The sequence below is a fragment of the Heterocephalus glaber genome, unplaced genomic scaffold, assembly GCF_053883595.1.
Source record: "Heterocephalus glaber isolate CG9 unplaced genomic scaffold, H.glaber_assembly_v1.0 deba00001454, whole genome shotgun sequence".
Classification (NCBI taxonomy): Eukaryota; Metazoa; Chordata; class Mammalia; order Rodentia; family Bathyergidae; genus Heterocephalus; species Heterocephalus glaber.
In genome coordinates, this window is record NW_028258303.1 from 14,242,752 (window position 1) to 14,262,138 (window position 19,387).

The window sequence follows — 19,387 nt, forward strand, 5'->3', positions numbered from 1 at the left end:
TTGTGTGAGGATCTCTGTATGTTTCTTCTTTTAAAGTCTCGTTATTAAAAGTCAGTTATAAGGGCCGGGGATTTAGCTTAGTGGTTCCGGCACCTACCTTGCAAGCTCAAGGTCCCAAGTTCAATCCCTGGTGCCAAAAACAAAAACAAACAAACAAAAGTCAATTATCAAATACAAAATAAAATAAAATAAAATAAATGGTGACACTAAGATTCAAACCCAGGCAGTCTGCCTCCAGAGCCTGAGTCCTTAGACCTCATACAAACTTTGTGAAAGTGTGCAAATTCCTTTATCTCTTTCATCCTGTTCACTCATCTGTGAAATGGGAATAATATTAGTAGTGCCAGTTTCATGGGGCTGTTATGCAGCCAAGTACCTGGTGTAGCTCTGACCCCTAGCTGCTCTCCCCAGCCTTCCTGGATGATGACAGATGTTGGGAAAACCACTCTCATCCTGGACCACTATTGCCCCTGTGATCAGCATTTCCTGCTCCAAGAGTGGTCATTGTATGACCAATGAATGGTAGCTACTGGTTTTGTGAAATTGTCGTTTTTATTTAGCTCATATCCTGAAACAGAGATGGTTTTCCTAAAGTCAGCAGGAAACATATATTACATTGTACTTGAAAATGAAATTTGTTTTTCTTCACCTTCTTGTCATCACTCCTTGGGTTAAGAGTAGACTATAGTTGTCAAACTATAGCCAGTTTTGAAGAATGGGCTATAATAATAAAGAGATATTCCACATCAGCTTTTGGTATTCATTTGTTTTCGTTCAGAATTTGTGGGTCAGACACTGAGAATGTAATCTCACCTCAGATATATTTTACATTTCTTAAATGACTTTGGTGAGGCCCCTGTGTTTGAAGCACATTCCCTAGGAGGTTATGAATTTAGCTTTTCTTGATCCAAAACAAAGACTTTATTTTTGCTTGGGAATGTTGTGCATACCCATGTAAATGTGTGCATGTGCTGGTGTATTACTTATGGTTCTTCAGAAAAATACAAGGTGGGGATTTGTTTTAAGGAATTGACTCATACATTTATTGATTTCGTTAGGAGTGGCAAGTTCAAAATTTATAAGCAGGTCAGCAAGCCAGAAACTCAGGCAGAATTTCCATGTTATAGTCTTCAGGCTGAATTTCCTCTTCTCTGAGGAGCTTCAGTTTTTGCAATTGAGGCCACCAGCGGATTAGATGAGAACCTCCCATGTTATGGACGGTAATCTCCTTTACTTAAAAGTCACCTATGGTACATGTCCCTCTCATCTATAAAATATGAATGTTCTTTGATTTTTTTGATGGGGTTACATCGTGATGAGTATAAATTGAAAATATAAGTTGAAAATGCATTTAATATACCTCACTACTGAGCATCATAGCTACGTAACAGACAGTAGACTAGAGCATCAGTTGTTTATCCTCATGATTGTGTGGCTAACTAGGAGCTGTAGCTTGCTGCCCCTGCTCAGCACTTCAAGAGAGTATCATACTATGTATTGCTAGCCCAGGAAAAGATCAAAATCCAAAATTCAATGTTCTGTTTCTACTAAATATATATCTTTCTCCTCATCAGAGAGTAAGGGAAAAAATCATAAATTGGGGGCCACTTGTGCATTCACAGCAACATTTAGACTAATGTTTGACCAAGCAAGTGGGCACCATAGTTTACCTAAGTTTACACCTAAAATTAACCATCCATTTGGTTTTCGCCATTGTGTGTGAAGATGTCTATTGCTAACATCTACCAGGTTTCCAGGCCATTCCAGCCCACGTTGAATGCTGGTGTTCTGATGACACTATCCAGAGCTTAGAAACTCCTCTTATTCCCCCCTAAAGTATTTAGTAGCACTTTAATTTGTTGACTGAGGAAAAAAGATAAAATTTAGAAAGGAAGAGAAAGCCTTCACAAGTGACTTGCAGACATTAACTCCTGTTTTTAAGGATCTACAGTGTGCCAGGCCAAGGAATGGGCTCAAGTCTGGTCTGGCAACCCTAACGGGATTTCAGTGAGGACAGTGGAGTGTAGCACTGTGTGTAGGACATGGGGTGGCAGAGGAGTGATAAAGAGCTGCATCTGAATAGGGTTAGGGGTTAGAAAGGAGTCATCTCTGTGGTGCAGGCTGGGAAGGAAAGTGATGATTAGTGGACTCTCTCTGGAGAAGTCAGGGAAGAGTAGGATCCCAGGAGGAGAGTGAGACATGAGCCAGATCCAAGGAGGCTAGGCTGTCAAGTAGCTGGACGGAAAGGAGCCCCAGGACTGCAAGATTCAGCAAGCCCAGGGAGACACGAGAAGGCCAGATTATAGGGTCCACATTTTATCCCTTCTGAGGTGAAAAGGAGCTGCATGTTAGCTTTAAACTAGAGAATAACATGGACAGCATTTTAAAAAGGTTCAGTGTTTAAAACTCTATTATTAGAAACCATGTAGAATAGAAATGTGGGCTAGGAAACCTCTGAGAAAATGGATTTCAGCACAGCCTATGGTATCGTTACTGCTTCAATTCAAAGTCATCAGAGCAACCTTTCAGAAGCAGGTCTCTGTGAAGAGATTTGGGCTAAAAATCATTTCAAAATGGGCACAAATCAAATGTTCAGTGTGAGAGAAGGTGAGAAATAGGAAAGAAATTCTGAGACCTAACAGAGCCCAGATTCACATTTCTGCTCATGACCATTGTTTTGTTTTCTAATTTACTGGGTAATGACATAGGACCCTCAGTGTGTATTTATTTATTTCCTTCATGTTCATAATCCAGAAAAATATGTGAGAGCCTCATGAATGTGTCCGTGCTTCCACACATAGTGGGGCCTGTTTAGCCACTTCATGCACATGTGTTTGGTGGCTCTCTTAGCAACTAGAACCATTCATTTACATCCATCCCATCTGCAATGAGTGTTGGAGTTTGTAGTTGTGGAGGTCTGGGAAGTGAAATCCCCAGTGCTCGTAGCATCTAGTGGCAAATATTGGTTCAGGATGCTGGTTAGTGGTAGTCAAAGTATCATTTCCCTTTAAACCTGCTCGGATGGTTTCTGCTAGTTAACAGTGAAAAGAAACTTCAAGCCAGGGAGCGGAGTGTCCCCCTGAGGTTTCAGGCCGATCGATGGCTTTTACTCTGGGTATTGACAGCTTGGTGCTGAATGTCCTTGTCTTAAACTACGTGGGTTGACTGTTGTGAAATGGATCACACTGCTTTTATTGCCACTAGGGGCTTAATCAGTGCCCAGTGATGACTGTGGGAGGTGTGCTTGTGACTTTCTTTTGCCTTTTAATTGTTCAGAATGCAGAACAGTCATTGGGACTGCTTTAGTGTGAGCAGACCTTGACTGATCAGTTTTTAACTCAGAGGTTTATGCTTCTTTGTAGGATGCCACAATTTGGAAGCCCGATTCATGCCAGAACTGCCGTTGCCATGGTGATATCATCATCTGCAAAGCTGTTGTCTGCAGAAACCCTCAGTGTACCTTTGAGAAGGTATGGTATCCTATGGTATCTTAAATGTGTTGGTAAAGTCAGCAAAGAGTTGGGTGTTTGCATCTTTTGGATTATTATTTGTTTTTGACATTTGTCCCAATCTCTAATTAGATGCTTTATGAAACACAGAAGAGAATTTTAATGTATCTAAGAATATCTTAATTTTCATTTATTGGGCATTTGTTTTGAACAAGGCACTTGGTTAAAGGTTTTACAAATATTATCTCACTTAATATGGGGGGTTGACATCTTTATCCCCACTTTACAGATGAGAAAAGTGAAGCTTGGAGATTTAAAGCAATCATCATGATTATACCATTAATAAACTGCTGCCCAGAGATTTTACCCCGAGTCTGACAGAAGCCAAAGCTGTCGTTACCAATCACAAGGTTTACACACAATGTAGTGTTAGGATTGACTTCTTACAGAGGATGTTCTAACAAGGTCACCAGGGTCTGCTGCTGATGGTATTATTGTGTCATCAGGGGCCCCCGGGGAAGCAGGAGAGCCCTTGACTCAGGATCCACCTGGTATTTGACCAAGTCCGTGAATGATACTTCTTGCTTTCCCCTCTGTTAAAAGATTTCAAATTTTCTGACTATATATATCTGTTTTGTTAGTACAGCTCTTTTTCTAGATGCTGACTCTTTTCTTTTTTTAATTAATTTTATTGGTACATTTTAGGCATACAATATAATGACATTCATCATTAGAAATTAGCACCTTTACATAATCCATCTTGGTTCTTATTTTTCCCCATTCCTCTGCCCTCCCTTCAACCCCTCTGCCCCTCCCTATCGACAGAGACTTTGTTTCCATTTTTAATTTTTCTCTTATTAATTACATTACCTTCTTTCCTGTCCCCTAAAGTGTAAATAAGGACTGAAAGGTATAATGGATCATGTGAAATACGAAGAAAAGGTGCAAAGGGGAAGGGGAACTGACTCTTTTCTTTTTAAAGTCAATCTATTTATTTTAGAAGCTTAAGTTTTAAATTTGAACATTTGAAACTACTCAGAGAAGACCAACTATTTTCTTTAAAAAGCATTCTGTTGATTTAACAGGCATGGTTTATTTTTCTAGTTTTTGTTTTTTCACTTCCAAGAATTTATCTTGAGACTTCCTGCCATTAAATGCTAATAAAGTTCTTTTTTCCTCCCCTTTAACATTGGAGTGAAGGTATATCTTTCAGGGTATTCCTCAGTTTCTGTATGGGTATTTTTCTCAGAAGGGGAATACATAAATGTTTGAATTTGCTAATATTTTGTTATATATTGTAGGTCCTTCTATTTTAGGGAGTAAATGCTCACTCCTAAGAAATTACCATTTGGTCAGCTAACTCATAGCAGCATCTGAGTGGTGGAGCAAGGGCCCTGAAGATATACTTTCCCCCAAGTCACATGAGCATTTGTGGGATCACAGAAGCAGCCCTGAACTATATGTTGGAAGACTTAGTTCTGTTGGTGAAAGCTAAATCTTGTTTATGCCATGGGTCAGCAGACCTGGCCTGTCACTTTTCTTGTATGGCCTAGGTAGGAAGAATGATTTTTAAGTAATTGAAAAACATTGGGACCAATATTTTGTGTAGATTGTATGAAAGCAATGTTCAGTGTCCATAAGTAAAGTTTTGTTGAGACAGAGGCACACTGATTTGTTTATGTATTTTTTCCTTTGTACTTCAGTGATAGAGCTGTGTAGTTGTAACAGACCACGTGAGGCTAAAAGACTATCTGGCCTTTTACAGACAGAGGTTTTGGTTCTGGTTCAGTAGTAAACTCATAATTTCATTTTTTCCTAACTTATTCTTCTAAGTTTTCTCATGTCAGTAAATCCATTTTGCAAGTTGCTCAGGCTGGAAAATTTAAATCATCTTTTTTTTTGTACTGGGAATCGAACTCAGGACCCTGTGCTTGTGCGGCAGGCGGTGACACCACTGAGCTAAATCCTCAGCCTTCTATATCATCTTTGACTTACCACTTTCTCCTATGTGCTACATCCAGGACATTTTCCAAATTGCCCAGCACTTTCTTCCTAACACAGCACATCACAAATGTGAGTTCTTGCTCTTCCTCTGGTTTCACGATTGCCATCCTTTGCCTGGATTTTCACCATAGCCTCTAAACTGGGTTCACTGTTTCTGTGCTTGGCCTTTTCACTCTAATCTTGGTGGGCCAGCCAGGATGAGAATATTAAAAATGATCGTGTTGGTTTTTCTCCTTAAACTTCTCTAGTGGCTTCTAATGGCTTCCCTTCTTAATCAGAGCAATTCCTTGCAGTGGTCTTTATGATACTACTCTGTAATTCATTTCTACTTGTTTCTCCCTTGATCACTCTACTTCAGATATCAAGCCTCTTTGCAGTTTCCTGGACACACACACACACACACACACACACACACACACACACAATTGAGAAAGAACAATTTCAGTGGGAACAGAAAAGTGCAAACGCCTTTTCATGGAAATGTACCTGGTGTATGTAAGGGGGGAAGGGTTTAATTTTGTATGTACATCTTCCCTGAGTGCTATTCTATTTAAAATTGCAACTATGTACCTCCTACTATGTACTTTGTATACATTTATACTTCATTTTTTTTTTCTTGGCACTAACTCAGATAACATACTATATATTTTTACTGATATTTCTTGTTTATTCTCTCCTTCATTCACTGTATATTGACAGCACCTGCAATCACACTTGACACATGCTAGGAAGTGAATATTTTTGAGTGAATGAATGAATGAGAGATGAGACTAGAGAGTTGGTAAGTTCAAGGTTACAGAGAGGGCTGTAGGCTGTATGATGGAGCTTAGAATTTTATTTTTAAGGAGATAGAATACTAAATAAGGTTTCAGGCATGTGGTAAAATGGCCAGGCTTTATTTTAGAAGGATATTACTGGCTTTTCAAGGATGATGTAAAATGTTAGAAACAAGGAATCAGTTCAGAGGCTATGAGGATAATCTAGATGAAAGGGTGAATACCTGAATTAGAGCACTGGTAGTGTAGGCATCAAGAGGAAAGGTCAGGTTCTATAAATATTTAGGTGGGGGCAATCAGCAGAATTGATTGAAGGTAAGAACAGGAGGGAAAGGAAAAGGAGAAATGACTTCCATATTTATGACTTGATGAGTCACTAGCTGGTGTATATGAGGAAAGTGGCCAGTCTTGGAGAGATGATGATTTCAGTTTGTGGCATTTTGAGTTTGAAGTGTACAGAAAGAGGAGCCAGGTGGACAGGTCCAAAAGGCGGCTGGTTGTATAAGACTACATTAGAGAAGACAGAGTTGAAGATACAATGTGTGTATCATCAGCATATAGACAGTAGAGTAGACTGTTAGAATTAAGGGTCTCATCACAGCAATTAGTGTGAGAACACACATAAGCAAGGATGGGATTTGAGGAAAATGGTCATTTAAGGGGAGGTGAACAGAACAGATAGAACTTTAAGACCTGGTCAGAAAGGTGAGGGGTAAGGAGTGGCAAAGAGAAGCAGTTATGGTTGTGGGACATTAGAGGGTTTTCAGGAGGAGTTTGGCAAGATGTAGGTTGAGGCCAGTGGATGGCAGAAGCCAAAGCCATATTGCAGAGCTTTGAGGAGTGAGTGAAAAAATGGGGAAAGAAAGGCTAGGTCATGGCTCCTCTTTCAAAGGATAGAGGGTGAAGTGGGACTTTTGGCAGACAACAATAAGTCTGTGAAGTTTCTTTGGTCCTCACTATCCACAGACACCAATCCTTACTATGGCTGCTGTGGCACTTGCGACTACCCTTCTTATATCTTCTGACCTCACTGGAAATGCCTGTTTACATGTTTGTCTCTTCTTCTAGTCCTTTAGCTCCATGAGATCAGGAATCTTGTTTTCTTCGTGTTGCAGCCCATCGAATACTAATGTGTGTGGCACCCAGAAGGGACACAGTCAGTATTTGTAGAATGACTAAAGGAGGAGAAAGAGGTTTTTACTTTATTTTGGTTTTTAGTTTTTGTTGTTCAATGAGAGAGACATGATCACCTTAGGAAGGAAAGGGGAATGTGCCAGACTAGAGAGAAAAAGTTAGAGGTATGAGAGTTGGGAAGTAGAAGGGACAGAGAGAATAAATGAATCAGAAAGGGCAGTGAGTAGAGGAGAACAGAGTGTGGAGTCCAGAGTGTGAAATTGGGCTGGGGTTAAGAGTGGAAAAATATTCTCTAGGAATGGAAAGAGAGAGCCATAGATGGACAGAGACATATGGTTAGATTTGTGGGTAAGAAAAGGGACAGAATACTGGTGTAGTTCATACCCAATAGGCTTTCTTTGGGAAAACTTTCAAGTTCAGTCAGGAGTGAAAAAAGAGGAATGGCTGTGAGGAGCTGTCACTGAGGGGACAAAGGGACTGACCAAGGCCGGGGGAAAGCATAGTGGATGGTGTTAAGGACCTACAGGAGGAGAGATTGTGAAACTATGTGAATACCAAGCTATGTGGTGGAATGATTTTCTTAGCAGTACCCACCAGTCAAGTATAAAATAAAATAAGGTGAACTGTGGGGGAAATGCAGGACTGAAATTTTACCATGCTAACGAGAAGTACAAGCAGAGATGTGGGAAGTGGGGATGTTGAGGCGAATGCCAATAGTAAACTGAGACTAACTAGGGGCTGAATGATTGCCAGGAACAGACTCAGGACTTCAAGGATCAATATAGGGTGTGGATAGGTCCCAAGGCTGACCATATCCAGGGCTCTCAAGAGGAGTGTAGGTGATGATTGCTTTAATTGAGGTGGTCAAGAATGTATAAAAGTAGAACGAGGACAGTCACTTTCATGGACACTGAAGTTGTCCAGAATGATGCTTACACAAAAGGTAAAAAACAAAGTGAGATCTAGGTGCCAAGTCTTCAGTGAGTGAATATGAGGGAATGATCAGCAAATAGTATTTACCTGGTAGAATTGTTCTTAAGATAAAACTATAATACAAGTTGTGTACACACAACATATTTCCCCTTAGATTCTTTTATTGGTACATTTTAGGTATACAATACATTTACATTTATCATTGGGTACTTGAACCTTTACATGATGTATCTTGGTTCTTATTTTTTCCCCATTTCCTTTCCTCCCTTCACCCCCTCCACCCTTCCCTATTTACAAAGACTTTGTTTCCATTTTTCCCTTTTCTCATAATTTTTCCTTTCCCTTCTTTCCTCTCCCCTACCCCTCCCACTTCCCCTACCCCTTTGAACCTTTTCTTCCTATTTCACATTATCAATTATTCATTTTAATCATTATTTAATCTTTCAGTTTCTCATACCAGAGAATCTATTTGATATTTGCAAATGTGTGTCTTATTTATTTCACTTAAGAGTATGGCCTCAATATGCATTCATTTAGCTATAAATGTCTCTAGTTTCTCATTTTTTATGGCTGAGTAGTACTCCACTTTATATATTAAAAAAACACCACATCTTCTTTATCCGGTATCCAGTTGATGGGCACTTGGGCTGTTTCCAAGCTTTAGCTATTACAAACTGTGCCGCTATAAACATGGGTGCACATATATCACTGTGGTATGATTCTTTTAATTCTTTGGGGAAGATCCCCAGTAGGGGAATAGCTGGGTCAAATGCGACCTGTAGTCCTAGTTCTTTGAGGTATCTTTATACTGATTTCCACAATGGTTGCACCAGTCTGCACCCCCACCAAAAACGGAGAAGGGTTCATTTCTCCCCACAACCCTGCCAACATTTCTTATTGGTTGATTTCTTGATAGCAGCCGTTCTTTGTGGGGTGAGGTGGAATCTTAGTGTTATTTTCATCTGCATCTCTCAAATGACCAGTGATGTTGAACGTTTTTTCATATGTTTATTTGGTGCTTTTCCTTCTTTGTCTGAGAAATGTCTGTTCATTTCAGATGCCCATTTTTGAATTGGGTCCTTAAATTTGGGAGGTCTAATTTTTTTAAGTTCTTCATATATTCTAGATAGTAGTCCTTTGTCTGAGTTACAGCTGCTAAAAATTTTGTCCCACATTGTAGGTTGTCTCTTAGCTCTGTTGGTGGTTTCTCTTTCAGTGCAGAAGCTTTTTAATAAGATGAGATCCCAGTTGTTGATTCTTTGTGCTAGTTCCCATGCTACTGAAGTTTTGTTCATAAAGTCTTTTCCTATGCCAGTGTCATCAAGAGTTCTACCTAACTTGTCTTCCAGCAAGTTTAGTGTTTCTATTTTAATATTTATATCTTTAATCCACTTTGATCTTAGTTTAGTGCATGGTGATAGATATGAGTCTAGTTTTAATCTTTGGTAGGTTGAAATCCAGGTTTTCCAACACCATTTATTAAAGAGGGTATCTTTTCTCCAGTGAGGATGGTTGGCTCCTTTGTCAAAGATAAGATGGCTGAGTATGTCTGGAGTTGTTTCTGGACCTTCTAACCTATTCCACTGATCCTCAGGTCTGTTTCTTTGCCAGTACCATGTTGTTTTTAATCATAGTAGCTTTGTAGTATAGTTTCAAGTTGGGGATTGTGATACCCCCTTCCATGTCTCTGTTGCCTAGAATTGCTTTTGCTATTCTGGTTCCAAATGAATTTTTGGATTGTTTTCTCTAGTTCTGTGAAATATCTTATTGGAATTTCAATGGCATTGCATTAACTCTATATAGCAGTTTTACAAGTATGGCCATTTTCACTATATTGGTTCTTCCTACCCAGGAGCAAGGGATGTGTTTCGATTTGCTTATATCCTCTTTGATCCCTTTTTCCAGAGTGCTGTAGTTTTCAGTGTAGAAGTCTTTTGCTTCCTTTGTTAGATTGATTCCTAGATATTTCATTTTTTGGGATGCTATTGTGAAAATAATTGTTTCCCTACTTTCTCTCTCAGTGAGTCTGTTATTTGTGTACAAGAAGACTATTGTTTTTCGAGTTATGACCTTGTATCCAGCTACTCTACTGAATCTGTCAATTAAGTCTAGAAGTCTTTTGGCAGAGTTTTTTGGGTCCTTTATGTAGAGTATCATATCATCAGCAAATAATGACAGTTTAACTTCTTCCTTTCCTATCTTTACTCCTTTTATTTCTTTTTTTTGTCTAATTGCTGTGTCTAATGTTTCCAGAACTATATTGAACAGGAGTGGTGATAGTGGACATCCTTGTCTTGTTCCTGATTTTAGCGTGAAGGTTTTCAGTTTTTGCCCATTTAGTATGATGTTGACTGTTGGTTTTTCATATATAGCCTTAATCAGGTAAGATAAAGACCTTCTATTCCAATTTTCTCTAGGGTTTTTATCATGAATGGGTGTTGGATTTTGTTGAATGCTTTTACTGCATCTATTGAGATGATCATATGGTTTTTGTCCTTGGCTGTGTTAATATAGTGTATTACATTTATTGATTTACGTATGTTGAACCATCCTTGCATCCCTGGGATAAATCCGACTTGGTCAGGGTGTATGATCTTCTTGATGAGCCTCTGTACTCTGTTTGGCAGTGCCTTCTTGAGGATTTTTGCATCTATGTTCATTAAGGAGATTGGCCTGTAGTTCTCTTTTTGGGTTGGATCTTTCCCTGGTTTTGGAATCAAAGTAACACTTGCTTCCAGGAATGAATTTAGAAGTATTGCTTTCCTTTCAATTTCATTGAAGAGTTTAAAGAGTAATGGTAATAGTTCTTCTCTAAATGTCTTGTAGAATTCAGCAGTAAAGCCATCAGGACCTGGGCTTTTCTTTGTTGGTAAATTTTTAATTACATTTTCAATTTCACTGATTGTAATTGGAGTGTTTAGAATTTTTACATCTTCATTTAACTTTGGTAATTCATATGTATCTAGGAATCTTTCCATTTCTTCTGTGTTTTGCATTTTATTAGAGTACAGGTTCTCAAAGTAGGTATTCATGATGTTCTGGATTTCTGCTGGATCTGTTGTGATTTCACCATTTTCATTCTTAATTGCATGGATTTGAGCCTTTTCTTTCCTTTTTTTGATAAGGTTGGCTAAGTGTTATCAATTTTATTTACTCTTTCAAAAAACCAACTCTTTGATTCATTGATTTTTTTGTATCATTCTCTTAGTCTCCATTGCATTGATTTCTGCTCTGATCTTTATAATTTGGGTTTGTCACGCTCTTCTTTTTCTAGGAACTTGAGGTTTAGCATTCGGTTGTTTATTTGAGCTCTTTGTTTCCCTAATATGGGCATTCACTGCTATAAATTTCTCTCGTAGAACTGCTTTCATTATGTCCCATAGATTCCTGTATGTTGTACTGGCATTATCATTTACTTGTAGAAACGGTCCAATTTCTTCTTTAATTTCATCTGTGACCCATTGGTTGTTCAGGAGAGTGTTATTCAATTTCTATGTGTTTGTGGGGGTTTTGTGGTTTCTTATGCTATTGATCTCCAATTTTATTGCACTATGGTCTGATAATATACAGGGGGTAACTTCAATTCTTTTGCATTTACTTAAACATGCCCCATAAGCTAGCATGTGGTCTATTTTTGAGAATGACCCATGTGCAGCTGAAAAGTATGTATATTCTGATTTTGTGGGGTGGAACACTCTGTAGACATCTATTAAGTCCATTTTTTCAAAAGCTTGGTTCAGTTCTAGAAATTCATTGTTGATTTTTTGTCTGGATATTCTGTCTATTTGTGACAGTGGGGTATTGAGGTCCCCCACTACAATTGTATTAGTGCTTATTTGGTTTTTCATGTCCATTAATATATTTGTATAATTGGGGGCATTCGTATTTGGTGCATATATATTTATGATTGTCATCTCTTCCTCTTGGATTGTTCCCTTCACAAGGATGTAGTGACCATCTTTGTCTCTCTTAATTAGTTTTGGTTTGAAATCTATTTTGTCTGCAAATAAAATTGCTATCCCTGCTTTTTTCCGGGTTCCTGTGACATGGAGAACTGTTTTCCATCCTTTTACTTTCATTCTATGAATATCTTTTTGAATTAGGTGTGTTTCTTATATACACCATATTGTTGGATTTTGCTTCTTAATCCATTCTGGCTGTCTATTTTTTTGGATTGGTGAATTGAGGCCATTAACATTGATGGTCATAATTGATAAATATTGACTCATCCTAGTCATGATGTTTTATTGTTGTTGGCTCTTTTATTTTTTATTTTTCCCCTTTTCCCTTTAGTTTCTTGTCTTGCCTGGTGGCTTCTCTCTGTTGGGCCTTATGAAGTTGTGATCTTCATTGTCTTTTTCTAGGATATTGTTTAGAATTGTTTGGAGTGCTGATTTGGTGTTCATGAAATTTCTCAAGTGTTATTTGTTGTGGAAGTATCTAATTTCTCCATTGATTTTTGAAAAATAATTTTGCAGGATACATCAGTCTAGGTTGGAAGTTGTCTTTTAGGGCTTGAAATACTTCACTTCAGGCACTCCTTAACTTGAGGGTTTGTGTTTAGAACTCTGCTGTGATTCTGATGGTCTTTTCTTTGTATGTGATTTGTTTCTTTTCTCTAACTGCTTGTAGGATTTTGTTCTTCTGTTGCATTTCTGGGATCTTGACTATTATATGTCTAGGTTTAGCTTTTTTTCAACTGTGGCTAGTTGGGAGTTCTATATGCCTCACTTATCTGTATGTCAAATTCTCTACCTCCATCTGTTAAGCTTTCTATTACTTCTGTGAACAGTTTTTTTTAATGTCATTTGTACTTTCTCCTGTTTTTTCGTGGACTCCTGTCAATCTTATGTAATTCTTCTTTGCATTATCTAGCAGCTGCTGGATTGATTTCTCATGGTCCCTTACTGAGTTTTTAATCTCCTGGATATCTGTTTGAATCTGTTTCATGGATTCCATTTCTTTCCTATGTTGGGCAATCATGGTTTCTATTTCTTTCTTATGCTGGGCATTCATGGCTTCCAGCATGTTTCTGAGCTCATCTATTTTTTTTTTTATCTGTTTCTGTTCTAGAGCCTCTAATCATGTCTTTCACTCTGCTCACCATCTCTGTAGTTATCTGGGAAATTATTTCTGTTTTGAATTTTTCTAGAGCCTCATTCATCTATTTTGTTACTTCCTGTGCTATCAGTTCAGTGTGTCCAGGTGGTTGATTATCATATTTTTCCACCTCTTTTCCCCTAGTATTTGCCTTTGATGAGCAGGAAGTCTGTGTTTGTGTCCTGCCAAGATGTCTTCTCATTTTTAATTCTGTTGTTGGTGCTGTTTTTTGCTTTAATTCCTGGGCTGATGCTCCAATATTTCTTATTTTGAATATCTTTATTACTGATTTTTAGAGCCCCTATGGAGTGATTGCTTCTCGGAGATATCTTCCAGGTATAGCTGGACTTTTTAGGCTTTGAGTTTCTAATGACGCTTAGGCAATGTCATTTTCAGTAGACCAGGTAGGCCAACTGATTAGATCAATCACAATATCTTAGCCCAGAGTGCGCTTGCGCTGCATTGGTCCTCTCAGGTCTAAAACATGGCCTCTCAGTCACTGTGGGTAGTCTGGCTGCTGTTATAGCCCCTACTGGCCTCCAGTGCCTCGTTGGAGGTCAGGGGATGGCTGTGCCCATTCAGCACTGCCACCCAGAGAACTGCTGGTGAGGATTGCAGTCCTGAGGACTCTCCTGATGAGCTTGGGCCCTCTCTTGCTGAATGAGCCTTAAGGTTAAAAGCTGTTAAACTAGAGAAAGAACTCCAGGATTTAACACTGAGATATCAGAGAGCTGTAGCTGATTGTGAAAACATCAGGAGATGAACCCAGAGATGTGTGGAAGATGCCAAGATATTTGGAATCCAAAGTTTTTGTAAGGACTTGGTGGAGGAGCAGACATTTTGGAGAAGACTACTGAGTGCATTTCCAAAGAAACAAAGGCTGGGGACCAGAAGCTCACTCTGGAGAAAGTCTTCTGAGGGTTGTCACTTCTGGAAGCAAAGCTGAAAAGTGTATTTGCCAAGCATGGTCTGGAGAAGATGGCACCCACTGGTGACAAATGCGATCCCCATGAGCATGAACTCATCTGGCACACGCCAGCTGGTGTTGAGGTGCAGCCTGGCACCATGGCGTTAGTAAGACAAGATGGCTACAAACATCACGGCCGCACCATTAGACTTGCCCAGGTGGGAGTGGCAGTGGAGTCTCAGAAGAGACTATGAACAGGCTGACAGGAACAGAATATTCTCCCAGGGTGCAGTCACCTGTGTTTCCTTTATTTATTAATCTAGGTTTGTATTGTACATAAGGTACTTCATGTGATCTCTTTTGGATATAGTCATATTGGCTTTATTTCTAAGATATTCTGTTGATTTTATGTGACCCGTTTGGTCTCATCAGAAGTCTTTACCATCTGGCATTTGAACAATGTGACAAATGTTCCTATGGCCTTTATCAAAATATGTTTATGAAAATTATTTTTAAATTGGTACTCTGATTGACTTTGAATCCAAAATTCTCTTAACTATGTTTCTTCAGCTAATCATTGAAATTAGTACAATATCATGTATTTTGTGGAAAAAGACAGTAGAGATTGAGTCAACATGTGGGTATTTAGATGATAAAGCTTTACACGTATATAACCAAAAAATATATATCTTAGCCCAATTGACACAATCAGTATCAAACATAGCTTAGAAAATGACAGTTTGAGGTAGCTGTTAATCTGTCACCTTTAACCACGTGAACTAGGTCAAAATCTAGGGCCAGCCCAAAATATGTTTGTAGTAAGTAAACCCTTCAATATGGCAAATTTATCCTTCAGGATAAGATTTAGCAGGGGTTGGAGAGGAAGGGATAGAGAAATAGAGGGAGAAGGAAAGGTTAGAGTTGAGGCTAGAGAACACAAGAAGATCACGCAAATTGTGGGGATCTGTTGAATACAGGAAGAGCGAAAGAACAGAGACAAGTACAGAACAGACTGACAATAATAGGGTAGCTAGAATTTGTATTCACCTTCCTATAAAAGTGACAGTTGAGAGGACAGAGAGAGAGAGAAAAAAATTCAGAATGGGACAGGAACAGGAACAAAGAGGGAGAGAAATATAGAGCCAGAAGTGATAGAGAGAGAGAGAAAGAAAAGAAAAAAAATATGTATATGAAACAAAACAAACAAACAAAAAAATGTTTCCCTCAGGATATGTCTCTGCTGTCCTGGTAGGCAATGTGGGCAGCTGTGTGTGGGTCTAAGTCGATTAGTCTCAGCAAGCCAGCTGTAGACTACTGAGATTCAGGCTGAATTCTGGCTGCAAGGTCCAAGTTGAGGTCCCTGACCTCCTGTAGGATTAAACTCTGCAAGGTCATACTGCAGGTTCCAGCTGTCCTCCCCCTTTTGTGAGTCCTGGTTTCTATCGGGGGTGGTGATCCCACCAACTTACCAACCATGATGGTTCAGTGTGCTTTTATTGAAGAGTTTTTCTTCACTTTCCCAGTGGGCTTCAATTTTTATTGAGGAGTGTCAGAAAGACCTTCTCTGTTGTTCACTTCTGCTCTATCTTATGGGGCTCATACCCATGGCCTTTATGTTACCCCTGGCACCTCTGCTGTGCGGATTCAGATGCGATGTGGCATCTGTGCCACGTGATCCAGCGGGGCATGGGCTACTGGTGTCCGCTCGACCAGGGTCTCCCCAAACAACTTATATATCCATATATGTAGAGAATAGGGAAATGGGACATTACCAAAATCCCTGCAGTGGGTCCTGGTCTCCTGTGAGCCATGACAGCACAAGGTGAATTAAAGAATAAAGACAGGAAACAAGACTTAGACAAGAGCTGAGCTTTGGGCCTGATCAGTGCTGCTCTGGGCAACACAGTTTGCCCAAGGCACACCAAGCTTACCACTATTTATTGGGTTCATAGAGAGTATCAGATGACTCAGAGGGCAGCAATAATCCTAAATTAACAAGGATCTTATAATCCTTATAATCAGAGGCAGTATCAGATGACTCAGGAGGGTGGTAGTAATACTATGACCATGAGGATCTTATGCTGATGTGGATCTTAGGTCGATGAGAAGCTTAAGTTGATTAGGATGGTTAGATGAGCAAAACATTCTTACAGCAGTAGGTGGGATGAGTTAAACTGGTAAGGAATTTGTTGTTCCCCAGGTGAAACCTTTCTACATGGTTCTCAAAGACCTAGGATGTCTTCAGCTGATGTAATCTTGCCCTTGAGCATCACAGCATCACAGAACTACTGAGGCCTCAGACAGCCCTAATCATAATTTAATTGTGAAATGCCCCCGCCATTATGTAGAATGGCTCCTGACACATATATATTACACATACATATATGTACATAGTACATAGTTCACTCTTTCCAGTGTTTTATTTTGTCAACTACAGTCCAAAAACACTGACTGGAAAATTCCAGAAATAAATAATTCATACATTTTAAAATTACATGGTATTGTGAGTAGTGTGATGAAATCTTGTACCATTCGGCTGCATCTTACCCAGGATTTACCACCACTTTGTCCAGTGCATCCACTTTGTATAAGCTTCCCGCCCACTGCTCATTTGTTTGCCAGATTGACTGTCTTGGAAGGGCAGGACTTGTGTTCATCTAATACTCATTTCACTGAATAGATACCACAAAGCACAAGAGGAGTGATGTTGGTAATCCAGATATGCTGAGGAAAACCCATAAAGTACTTCCTTTATATGAAAAGGTGAAAGTTCTGGACTTAATATGAAAAGAAAAGAAGTTCATGTGCTGAGGGTCATAAGTTCTATAGTACAGTAAGATATTTTGAGAGAAAGAGAAACCACATTTACATAAATTTTATTATAGTGTGTTGTTTAATTGTTCTATTTTATTAGCTATTATTGTTAATCTCTTACTGTGCCTAATTTATAAATTAAATTTTATCAGGAGGACAAACAGTATGCATAAGGTTTGATACTATCTCTAGTTTCAGGCACCCATTGGGAGTCTTGGAACGTGTGTCCTGTGGAGAGGAAAGACTACCATACCAAGCACTTAGCTATCCTAAGCACTCAATGTGTGCTTAACTATAATCAGATTATCAACATTATTATTGTTAGTTCGTTCTTCGAGAACCTAAGCAAGTCATCTTGCCCAGCTCCTTGCCAGTATTCATTGATACCTCTCATCCATGCCAGTGCTTTCCAAAGCTACCCAGTAGGGACCAGTAGGTTTGTGTGCTTTGCAGTGCACAGCCAACCAGGAAGTGCTGGGCTACAGGTCAGGTGGCAAGAATTCCCTGCTTTTTATTGCCCAAGCAACCACTGGCAACAGCTCTGCTCCTCCGCTCGCTCATCCCTATTGTGTCCTACCTGTTCAGTAGATAGACCCAGTTGGTGACCATCCTTTCCCCGGTCCCCACTGCCTCTCATAAATAAAGAAAATTATATTTCTGAAATGAGTTTCATGAGGACCAAATCTTAAAATTAGTTATTATATAAAATCAAACTAAAGAAGCCAATAAAAAACACTAATTTGGGAGCATAAAATATCCTTGGATGGTTTCTACTTTACCTTTCTGCCTTGCCCCCTGCTTCCATGTTAGAATATAAATGGTTGGCTTATCTCATTTCCTATCTGTATGAAATCCTTAGTGGAAATTATGCTAATGTAGTTTCTATTGCAGTCTTAGCGGAAATTAAAGTGTAGTTTCTTGGGTTCAGAGGGTATTTTTCTGAAATGTCATTAATGGTGCACAGAATGGGCAATTTTATAAAATCCCATATTGTATAAATTTTGTTCTTTATCAAGCAAATAAGAATGTGGTGATTACTGTTATTGATATATTTATCTATTTTACTGTTTAGAAATATAAATATGTATTTATATTTATAAATATCATATATTTATCTATATTTTATTAATATATTGATATATTAACAAAATGTTAGTCTTGTTTCCCATCTGCTTTTGTGGATATAGTTATATGAACCAAGAATTCTCTTGTTGGTATAACTTTTCTTTAAATGGAAGCAACCAAAATAACAAAGACAGCATTAACATACACACATAATTTTTATTTTCCATTCTACTGGCTGAATTCTTTCAGACTTTTATCCTGTGGATGATTCAAAACTTCCTGGCTAATGCAGCATCTCCTGCCACTTTTGGTCACAATCACTCTCATTACCTGTTCTGTCACATCTCCAGACTTGCAGAAACCCTAAGATAAGAGGACCTAATAAGAGAACCACTGCGGCCCAAAGATAGCCTTCTGCTCTTTGCATTGTCTCTCTCCGTGACTGAACCCAGGGGCTTGTGTGTGGTAACCAAGTGCTCTACCACTGAGCAACACCCCAGCCCTTTAAACAGATTCTTCACAGTGGCAAATGGATTGTTACTTAACACATGACAACTTTCTAGTAAATCAATTAATGACCTGTTCTTTTGATGGTATCAAGAAATGCAATTGCAATTATAGAACCCTTGAAAAATGCCATAGATCTTTTTTGGAGCCCAGGAATTTTCCCCAGCTCCCCACAGTACATCTGTATGAAACCTGCACAGCAGTGCTACTTCCTGTCAAAACTCTGTCCTTCAACCTCACCACTCTGCTACCCAGGTAGCTGTGAGCCCACAGGCCCTCACCTCCCTCGTGCTGGCTACATTAGGCCTCCTCAAGACAGCTGGAATATCCACTCACTCTGTGTCCATCCCCTCACGTCAGTATCTCCTTCCCCTTTCCAACAGAGATAAAAAATACCCTTAAGGAAATGAAGTTCTTCTGTAGCCCTGACTGCTTCTCTTCTAAGGAGCATTTCTAGTGAAAATAATTTTTCACTTCATTACATGTGAAAAGATGTAGACATTTTTGTTTTCAAGGAGGTTACTTTCATAGAAGCTTCTCTTGACAGAGCCCTTTTCGTTAGTTTGTTCACTTTATTCTGCCTGTTGTCCATCACCTGTGGAAACTCATGAGATTTAGTGACTCTGAGACACTTGGGGTGTGACCAGCCTTGTGGGTTTGTGTTTGCTGTTGCTGCTTTCACTGAGGTGTGTTTAAAT

At 39.1% G+C, this 19,387-nt stretch overlaps 1 protein-coding gene and 1 pseudogene across 10 annotated transcripts in view; both read left to right on the top strand.

The window, feature by feature from the left end:
• Positions 1–19,387, top strand: part of Fras1 (Fraser extracellular matrix complex subunit 1) — a 444,408-nt gene that overhangs the window by 165,127 nt on the left and 259,894 nt on the right. For all 9 annotated transcript variants that reach the window (XR_015452892.1, XM_087215885.1, XM_087215884.1 and 6 more), the window contains one exon: positions 3,363–3,470. Coding sequence is in view for 8 of the 9 variants with exons in the window: in XM_087215885.1 (XP_087072011.1) it covers positions 3,363–3,470 (108 nt within the window). In the remaining variant the exon portion in view is untranslated. The remainder of the gene's footprint in view (positions 1–3,362; positions 3,471–19,387) is intronic.
• Positions 3,479–19,387, top strand: LOC147827150 (grpE protein homolog 2, mitochondrial pseudogene; annotated as a pseudogene). The gene has a single exon (XR_015452893.1). The product of XR_015452893.1 is annotated as a grpE protein homolog 2, mitochondrial pseudogene (transcript).